Raw genomic sequence first — 10,165 nt, 5'->3', positions numbered from 1 at the left:
GGGGGGGGGGGGGGGGGGGGGGGGGGGGGGGGGGGGGGGGGTCCTCCCTTTGGGCTATGGCGCTGTCCGAGGTGCTGGAGCCCCGCCGAGCCCGTGCTGGGTGTGGAGGGAGCCTGGGGCCCACTGACTCACTTGGCGAAGCAGTGCGCAGCCGTGAGGACCCAGCGCTCTGTGATGAGGCTGCCCCCGCAGAAGTGGCTTCCGTTGCGCTGGATGCTGACCTGCCAGGGCCACTCGCCCTCCAAGGCATCCTGGCCGCCCACCATCCGGTTCAGCATTTTCCGGCGCCCGCACACTAGGGGACAAAGCCGGGGCGGCACTCACTGGGAGTCCTTCTGGTTCCTAGCCCCACACTCCCGTTTCCACTTTCTGCCCAATTCTGGGCCCTCCTTACCCTTGATCTGCGGGGAGACCTTGGGCAGGTCAAGGGCGTGGGCGACCGGTCACAGGCAGACCCCTCTTGGCTGTGGGAAAGCCCCCCTCCCCCACCCTTCACCTCTGAAATGGTGACCTCAGGCCTACCTCCCCAGTCATGAGACATGGAGAGGATTCAGATAATTCTTGGAAAGGTCTTGACCCAGGGCCCGGCAAACAGGCTCTGGGAGGGACAGCAGGCACTGGGACGGTCCCACACATGTAGGTGACCCTGTGGCATCTGTTACTGTTACGGCAGAACGATTTTAGATGGCCCTTAGCCTCTCCGCTGTCACGCTTCCCTGCCTGCCTCCCCTGTGCGTCATGCCTCGCTGGGCTCCCGTGTCTGCTGCACCGTCTGTCAGGCCTTCCTCCTCTCCTGTCTTGGCTCTCATTCTGTGGAGCCACAGCTGTTCCTTACTTTGGGGTTCCCCGTGCCCCACCCCTGGATTCTGGGCCTCGCTCCAGGGGTGTGTGCGAGCCTCTGGCCAGTCTTGCTGCTCTCAGACGGGCCCCTGCCCTTGACCCCATCCACGGGCCTCAGATGCTTACCACTTGATGCCGCGACTCCCTGAGTCCCTGGAGGTGAGAAAAAAGGGGTGATCAGCCTGCTTTGCCAAAGCCAAGGTCTGCCTCCCCTCTGACCACCGCTGGTCAGGGCAGCCCCTTCTCCTCCTTAGGGTTCTTCCCGGAGTCTTGCTCAAGTCTCTGCGGTCTCCAGGGAGTAGAGAGAAGCCAGCCAGTGGCATCATGGGTCAGTCCCCCCAAGATTCCAGACCCCTAAGTACCGAACACCTGTCCGGCATTTCAGTGTGTAGGAGCCTGAGACCCCCTGCTGGGCCACCCCACCAGGGGAGAAGGCAGAGGGGGCGGAGTAGAGTCCGTATCCCCGGGACCCGCCCCCCGCCACATCTCTGGACTCAGTGAGGCACACAGGAAAACCTCCACCCCAGCCCAGTGTCACAACACTCTAGAAATACCTGCCAGTCTCCCAGCGCCTCCAGCATATCTGGTTGACTGGGGGGTGGGGAATCTGATCAGAGCTGAGGTGGGGAGAAGCTGTCCAGTTGAGGGTGTGGCAAGTTCATTCTCACCAGAGGAGGTCAGCAGGCCCCCGGAGGGGAGGGGCTGCGGGGGCGGAGCCACGCCTCTCCACAATGCTGGGGGCTTTCACAAGGCCCCCCATGCTTCCTGCTAGAGCATTGTTCTGGGGGTGCGCTTCCCAGTGCTGAAGGTGGGGTTGGACGATGAAGCTGTGACGGGGAGGAGGTGGCCCCAGGGGGCTGAGCAGGCACAGGCAGGACTGACTGTTTTCGAAGCAAGGGTGCCAGGCAGAAGCGTGGGGGCAGGCATGCTGCCCAGGCCAGTGATGGGGACAGGAAGTCTGCCCTGGACATTCCAGTGCCTGATTTGTGTTAACAGGTGCCCTTCTAGAGTGCAGGTGTCCCCTGGGAGGTTTGTTCCCTCCAGTCCCCCTTACCTAGTGTAAAATAATTTAATTGGACTGAAGACACCTAACCGGCTGCTCTCCGTAAGCCCTGATGGTTCTGCTCTTGGTTGATATGTCAGCTTACCCCAGTCCTCACGGGCACTGACGTCCCTTCAGGCTCATTCCCTCCCTGTGCAGATTCTCCAGGGCCTTCTGGTTCCCCCCACAGCCAGCCCCCCTTCCCTTACATGCAGCTGGGTCCGCTGTGCGCACCCAGGATCAAGTACGCACTCCTGTGGCCCGGTGGGTCCCCCTCTTGAGTCTTTGCAGACTTCCTCAACCCAGTTTCCTGCAACTCTGCTTCTCATGGAGGCTGAGACTTCTGACCTCTGGGTGCTTGCTAACAACACCCCTCTGCCTAGAGGCCCTTTCCTCCTAGTCCCTACTCATGTGAATCCTACGAGTCCCAAGAGAAATGCCACTGCCTCTGAGCAGCCCTCCTAGCTTGTGCGGTCTGTCTAGGAAGCCTGCCTCCTGCTCCTGAGCTCTCTGTCCTCCTGCTGGGCCACACACAGCTCTGCCCACCTCGCTGTGGAGGGAGTATCATGGTCTCAATTCACCTAGGGACCCAGGAGCTCAGTCCAGGCGGAGCCCCCTTCCAGGGGCCCTGAGCCCAGGGAATGTATAGAGAGAAGGAGAACAGCTGTGGGGGCTGGGCTGACCAGGAAGGCATGCTGTGGAGTCCTGGGCTCTGCAGGGTGGGTGTCCTGTCAGGGGCTGGGTGAGCCACCTGGGGTGTCAGGCCCCCCCGTTTGGGCCAATGTTCCCATCCTCCTATAGCTGGTTGGGCTCGGCTGGTGGGGATGGGAGAGACCCAAGGTTCTAGTAGGTGGGGGGTGAGGATGGCATTGAAGGAGCCCACAGCTCCTGCTCGCAGCTGTTTGTGGATGCACACTGCTGTTTCCACTTTGGCAACGACCGTGATTACTCACCCCATTAGGAGCAATCATGGCATTACACCCCAAGGGGAGATGGGCTTCCTCCAAAAATGTCATTATCCCTGTGCCAGGAAGCCAGGAGGCAGAAGCCAGGCAGCAAGGGTTGGGGAGGCCCCGTGGAGCCTGGGGAGATGGGGGCCTCCCCACTGAAGTGCCACCCTGGTGTCCTCTGACCCCTGGTAGGAAGCCCGGAGCCCCGGCAGAGTCGAAGGCTGGAGTGACCTGGCCCGGCCCTGGGAGGTGACTTGAGGACAGGGAAGTGAGGTGGCACCGGGCCGGCCAGGCTAGCCCAGGAATGCGGGAGTGTTTCCTGGGCAGGGAGCAGCCTGCCCTGTGGGAAGGGGCCTGACAGGTGGGGTCCCCCTGGCTGGCACCTGCTGACCCTGACCCAGGGTTGGGAGAGGGGAAAGAGAGGCAGGCCTTGCTCCTCCCCACACATCCTCCCTGCCTGGGGGGGGCAAGAGCCTGCACCCCTCGCCCCCCACTTTATGGTGAACCCCTTCCCGCCTCCTGAGGGTTTCCAGGCTCAGGTGGCATCTCAGCCACCCCTCCCCCTGTCCAGCACAAGGTGATCCAAGGCTTTGGAACTCGGGGGCCCCAAGTCCAGATCCTGCACACATGCAGCCCCATGTCTTTATCTGGGGATGGGAAGAGACTGAGATGGGAGGAAGCAGAAACCCCAAATCCAGAGCTTGGCCCGTGAGCAACAGAGAGAACGGGGGGGGGGGCACAGAGGGAGGAGAGCCCCTCACATGTTTCTGCCACAGGGTCCTCCTGGACCTGTTCCCCCAGCCTCATCCTGCCTTCCGCACGTCGCTGCCCCAAGAGTGAACCTTGGAGCCTTCCCACTTGCCCAGCAGTGCCCGCTGGGTGTGAAAGGGAGGCCAGTGCTGCAGCCCCAGGTCTGGCTGTGGAGTGGGGGATTTTCTCGAGCCCCAGGCAGCCCAGAAGGCGCCCCTCTGGGCAGGAGGCGGACCACCTTCCTGCAGCACCCAGTACTCACCAAACCACAGGAGCAGGGCCATGGCTGGCCGACACCTCATGGTCTCAGCCTGGCGGGGGCACCGGGCTGGGGCGCAGTGGGGGCCGGAGGTCCGTGAGCACCGGCTCAAGGTGCAGGGCTCCATGAAGTGGGGTTTTATGCTGGAGGTGAGTGTCGGCTTGGCTATGCCGCCTGACCTGTTGGCCCGGCCCGCCCAGCTCCTCTCAGTGGAAGGAGGTGCCCCAGAACTCCAACTTCTCCATGACCTGTGCCTGAACCCCAAGAGAGCAGACCCCTCGCCCCAAAATACCTTAGAGTCTTGGGGTAGGGGTGTGCCCGCCCCATTTGGGTGCTTGTGGTCTGGGATTCCACCATCACTGACCAGACACCCCCCAACTGGCCACAGGCCCCACATAAGCTGACGGCAGCAGGCCCACCACCCTCCCTGTTTCATTCATTCATTGATTGGTTCATTCATTGATTTATTGAGCACCAACTTGGTATCAGGGCATCAGGTCTGTGGTTTACCCTGATGAGGACGGGGACACGGAGAAGTCCGGGTCACCGGTGCTTACCGAACGAAGGGCAGGGGTGCGCTGCGGGTGTGGGGGCAGTATCCCTAGCTGACCCCAGCATCCCTCACAGGCCCTTGCCCCCGGAGAACCTGCGTCCCGGGCCCCCCCCAACTAGGGTGGGCCCCCCCCCCGCCCCCCCCCCGGGGCTGCCCCCTTCCCCGGGCGCCGGGGGCGGGGGGGGGGGGGTTCCCGGCACCCGAGGGCCGGGGCGGGCGGGGCGGAAGCGCGTTCTGGGAAGACCGGGCCGGTGGGCGCGGCTGCCGGGCTCCGGGACTTGCGGCCGCGGCGGAAGAGTCTCCAGAGGAAGTTATTTGAATCACGGGGCTGACGTCAGGGCCGGACTCGGGGCTGAGGCAGCCACTCCCCGCCCGGGCAGCGGGGTCCCGGCTCCGGACCGGGTTCCGTCGACCCCCGCTAGCCCCGGCGGGTGGGCGCCGGGCCGCGGACGGAGCCCTGTCTCGGTTCTCCCGCCTGCGCAGCGGGTGCGGGCGCGGACTGGGAGTGAGTGGGGCCGGGGTCGCCCGCCGCGGGGCACGCTGGGTGTGCGGCGGCCCTCGGCCCCGGCCCCGGCCCCGGCCCGGGCCCGCGTGGCGCAGCCGGTCGGCGCGGCCCTGCCCCCTGGTGGCCGCGGGCTGCAGCGCGGGGCGCGCGGACGCGGTGTCTCCCGGGCACCCCGCCCCGCCCCGGGTTCTCGCTTCGGTCCCCCTGCGGGGGGTCGTCACCCCCTGTTCGTTCGCCGGTTCGTTCCTTTCGCACGGTTTCCTGAGCGCAGGCGGTGCCCGCCACCACCGACCCAGCCACCGGGACTGTCGAGGCGGACAAAACAGACGCAGCTCCCAGCGCGGAGACCACGAGGCATTCTTTACAGGGAAAAATGTCTTATCGTGAACTGTGGAAAGTGTTTCAAAACCACAACCAATTTGACTAATAGGCCCTACTGAGAAAGGTCCGGCCTCCTTAATCAAGTAAATGCAAATCAGAGCCAGCCGGGAGAGGCCGGTTCTCCCGCCGGGAGTTAGCAGGTGGCGGAGGAATGCTGCCGGTCGGGGCCGTGCGGAAGTGGGCCGGCTGGTGGGCGCAGCTCTCCCGGGAGCCGGCTGGTCGGTCCGTGGCTTCAGCTTTTTAAAAGAGTTATTTCCTTTGATGCAACGACTTGGCTACTGGCAGGCTATTCCGAGTAAGCAGTAACGTGTTAGTGGGCCACGTTGTGTTTATATGGCAAAAACAAACAATCAAACAAAAAACACCAAACAAATCAACAAAACAGAAACTAATCTGGCCATGAGTAGAATTCCCAAGTATAAAGACGTTTTCAGTTCTAGAACAACAGCAGCGATATCGTCCAGCATCCAAGAGAAAAGGGGGCAGAATGTTCAGCATGTTCACAGAACATGTCTGTGATCAGGTGATTTCTTTCGAAAGCAAGTGACAGGAAGGCAGCTTAGATTCGTGGAACACAAGGGATGTTCATGGAACATTTGGTGGCTTGGTGGGAACCCATTCTGTGCGACCTTGCTGCGATGTTCCAGTTGAAGGAAGAGAGGCAGGACCCCGGGTGGCTGCCTTTGGCTCTCTGTCCCCAGGATGCTCCCTACCTCTCTCTGCGGTGCCCAGGATGACTCCCCAAGCCAGGAATGTGGCTGCCAGCCAGAATGTCTTCCCCTAAGGAAAGCCAGCTGAGAGGAACAGAGCTCCTTTTCTGCCCCATTCAGATGAACCACCCCAGGAAAGGACATTAAATGGCCAACTTGTCTCCTGGCCGTGTGATCGCCCCAGGCTGGTCAAATGCCGCCACATGGCCACAGGACAGAATTTTTTTTTTTTTTGAAGATTTTATTTATTTATTTGTCAGAGAGAGAGAGCGTACAAGCAGGCAGAGTGGCAGGGAGAGGCAGAGAGAGAAGCAGGCTCCCCGCTGAGCAAGGAGCCCGATGTGGAACTTGATCCCAGGACCCTGGGATCATGACCTGAGCCGAAGGCAGTGGCCCAACCCGCTGAGCCACCCAGGCGCCCCAGGACAGAATTATTTTTAAAATAAAGATTGTATTTATGTATTTATTTGAGAGAGAGAAAGAGAGCACAACCAGGGGGAGTGGGAGAGGGAGAAGGAGAAGAAGGCTCCCCACTGAGTAGAGAGCCTGACGTGAGGTTCATCCCAGGACCCCAAGATCATGACCCGAGCCAAAGGCTGATGCTTAACTGGCCAAGCCACCGGGGTGCCCCCAGGACAGTTTGTTAATAGAAAGGAAGAGGGAAAGATACCAGTCAGTAAGAAGCAATAACCACCACACTCTCCGTGAACATGAGAGTCAAATAAAGACATTTTCAGACATGGGACATCTCAAAAAATGTAGCCCCCATGCACTGTCCTTGGGAAGCTGCTGGAGGAGAGATGCTGTCTGACTGTGGGAGTGCAGCAAGGAATTTAGGAAATGTGTGCTGCGGAACATGGAGCTCCAACGCAGAAGAGCAGTGAAGGGACCCTCTAGGATGCTGGTGAGGGGGAGCTGGAAGGACAGCTGTGCTCCAGAGCAGAGAGGGCAGGGAGTCCTCACTGGGACACTGGGACATAAGCAACAGGAATGCCAACATCGTTACCATCATGCCATCTGCCGCTGCATGCTCTTTTCAGTCTCATGAACTGACGAAAGGATGTGCTCCACCAAAACAAGATGGAAGCCGAGACAGAGGAAGACGTGAGATCCGGGACAGGGAGTACACTCCAGGAGAAGGGCAAAAGGCATTCCAAGGATAACGGCTAACGGGATGTCCAGGAGAGGAGGGCATCTCATGGAGGGATATGGTGAACAAGGAGAAGGAGCAACTGATGTAGTCCCTAATGGGATTGACCTTGTGCAGAACAGGAAAGTGTGGGTAGTACAAAGGAAATGAACACCACCAACAAAAGCAATCATTAACTTCAGGGAGTCAAGTTAGGAAACACAGGAAATACACTGCAAGGTGTGCCCAATGCCCCCGAAGCTTCATCCCATTCTGGGATCCCAACACACACACGGCGAGGAAGGGACAGGGCAGCCATCATCTGTAACCACACAAAGCGTCGCTGGTCCATAGCAGTTCTGAAATCCAGCTGGGCACATAGTGCTACTTTCTCTGACTGGAAGCAGGGAGTGTGGCTTGTCTGGAGTCCCTGGAAGTCGTTCTTCATGACTCTCCATACCACCCTCTGGGCTTTGGGCTCTGGTTTCTGAATCATCTCTCCTTTTCCATAGGAAACCATCTGTGTCTATAGTAGGATAATTTTCTCTGCCAACCTGTTTCTTATCTGTAGAAAGCTGGGAATCTTAAAGAACCTTCATTTCATTCAAGCTTGTATAACATGCTGACTTCTCCTGAGAAGTAAGGGAGGCCAGAAGACAGTGGACCCCCTTCATGTTGGAATACCATGATAATGATGGTAGTGGCATTGATGATACTGTCCACCCAGAATCCCATAAAACCCATGTCCTATGAAAATACTCTCCAAGAATGAGAGGAAAAACACAATGTCAGTTAAATGAAACTAAGAGAATGGATTGCCCATAGGCCTTGCCCTGTAAGAGAAGCCAGAGGAAGGTCTCAGACTAAAGGTACAATGATCCCAGATGAAATCACAGATCTTCAGAGAGTAAAAAGGAGCCCTGGAAATGGAAACTATGTAGGTAAATATAGAATACTGTTTTTTTCCTCCTTGTTTCTTTAAAATACAGGAGCATTTAAAGCAAAAACTATGTTTTGCTGTAACATGTAGATATAAGGCATAGGACAACTATAAAGTACAAGGCAAGGAAAATGACCTGTATGATTACAAAGTTTGTACATTTTGTGTGAATTGGTACGCCAAGAACTTTATGTAGACTGTGAAAAGTTAATAGGTTCCACTTTTTTGCATTTGTTTTTCAGGCATCTCATGCATTTAACCCGAACTCCCAGGTAACCAATACCTGATTAGGAACCTTATGTATTAAATTCTCAGAAGACATCCAACACTCTGGGTGTCACTGGTTGGTACAAGAATTTCCACCCTAGCTAAGAATTATTTAAAAATTTTGTACCTGGAGGGACGCCTGGGTGGCTCAGTTGGTTGAGCAGCTGCCTTCGGCTCGGGTCATGGTCCCAACGTCCTGGGATCGAGTCCCACGTCGGGCTCCTTGCTCATCGGGGAGCCTGCTTCTCCCTCTGCCTCTGCCTGCCATTCTGTCTGCCTGTGCTTGCTCTCTCTCCCTCTCTCTCTCTGACAAATAAATAAATAAAATCTTAAAAAAAAAAATTTTGTACCTGGGGACACCTGGGTGACTCAGTGAGTAAAGCAAGTATCTTCAGCTCAGGTCATGATCCCGGGGTCCTGGGATTGAGTCCCATGGGCTCCATGATCAACAGGGAGTCTGCTTCTCCATCTCCCTTTGCTCCTCACCCTGCTCATGCTCTCTCTCTCTCTCAAATAAATAAATAAAATCTGTATAAAAAATTGTGTGCCTGTAATTTACTCTGACCCAAAAAAGAGGTAAAACCAACCATTGTTTTTTTTTTTTTTTTTTTTTGCTTTTTTAAAAAGTTTTTTTTTTATTTATTTGACAGAGAGAGAGAGAGAGAGAGATCAAGGCAGAGGGAGAGGGGGAAGCAGGCTCCCTGCTGAGCAGAGAGCCTGATGCGGGGCTTGATCCCAGAACCTTGAGATCATGACCTGAGCTGAAGGCAGAGGCTTAATCCACTGAGCCACCCAGGCACCCTAGTTTTTGAAAGCCACTTGAGAAAGTTGACCGATCTGACCAGCCCTCGACACTTATTCTCCTAGGTAGGCCTTGTTTGACTAAAACATTGAAGACAAAATATCTCCTCCTCTTTCTCACAATAGCTGTGATTGTTTTTGGACTAAACCTTTTGTACTTTTGGATACTTGGGTGCTCAGAGCTCGCCACAGAACCATTATCCTGAACAGGCGTCCAACAAATCACAACATGTCCACAAAAGACCAAGCCTCAGGGTCAAATATGGTCTTTTAAGAGCTTGTGGGACTTTCTTCTTGGGGGGGGGGGTTGGTGTTGAGAAATTTTAATGAGAGAAATGGTGCACACCTGGGTGAGCTGAGAAGGTGCTGCAGGATAAGGACAGACATCATGTGACCTGTCACCTATGTCCACCATGCGATTCTCCAGATTTTCTCAGAATTCATAAACAAGGGCAGTTGTTTTCTCTGATATCTCTAGAAAACCTACTCAGGGACAGAAGAACCAGATCTACCGCTCTGCCGATGAAATGACCTTACAAAATGTGAAAAATAGATTCACTTTTGCTAAACTGTAGAGTTTGTTCATCCTTTGTCTTTTTCTCTATTATAAACATTTATTTGTCTATTTATTTATTCATCCAGCATTATTGAAGTATAAATAAATAAAAATGGTATATCTTTAAGGCGTACATTGTGGTCTCATATATGTATACATTGTGACACGATTACCACAATCAAGCTAATTAACACATCCATCACCTCCTGTAGTAACCTTTTGTGTGTGTGTTGTGAGAACACTTGAGGTGTAATCTCTTAGCAGATTTTAAGCATTTTATTAATTATTTATTAACTATTTTATTAACTATTATTAACTACAGTGTCTGTGCTGTACATTAGATCCCTAGAATTTATTCATCTTATAACCAGAATTTTGCACCCTTTGACCATTGTCTCCCCATTTCCCCCACCTGCAGCCCCAGCAACAACCACTCTGCTCCTGTGAATGACCTTTTCAGATTTCACATATAAGTGAGATCA

The 10,165-nt window shown here is 55.6% G+C and overlaps 1 protein-coding gene across 1 annotated transcript in view; it reads right to left on the bottom strand.

Moving 5' to 3' along the window:
- Positions 1-4,245, bottom strand: part of LOC111156208 (protease, serine 27) — a 6,501-nt gene extending 2,256 nt beyond the window's left edge. The window contains 4 exon segments of the mRNA XM_022516946.1: positions 133-295; positions 967-993; positions 3,845-4,072; positions 4,075-4,245. Of these exon segments, the coding sequence (XP_022372654.1) occupies positions 133-295; positions 967-993; positions 3,845-4,072; positions 4,075-4,198 (542 nt within the window). The 5' untranslated portion in view covers positions 4,199-4,245.
- Positions 4,246-10,165: the final 5,920 nt, after the last annotated feature.

Source organism: Enhydra lutris, unplaced genomic scaffold, assembly GCF_002288905.1.
Source record: "Enhydra lutris kenyoni isolate GAN:26980312 unplaced genomic scaffold, ASM228890v2 scaffoldscaffold45, whole genome shotgun sequence".
NCBI classification, from domain to species: domain Eukaryota; kingdom Metazoa; phylum Chordata; class Mammalia; order Carnivora; family Mustelidae; genus Enhydra; species Enhydra lutris.
Note: the sequence above shows the minus strand (reverse complement) of the source record. Positions and strands in the feature narration are given on the sequence as shown.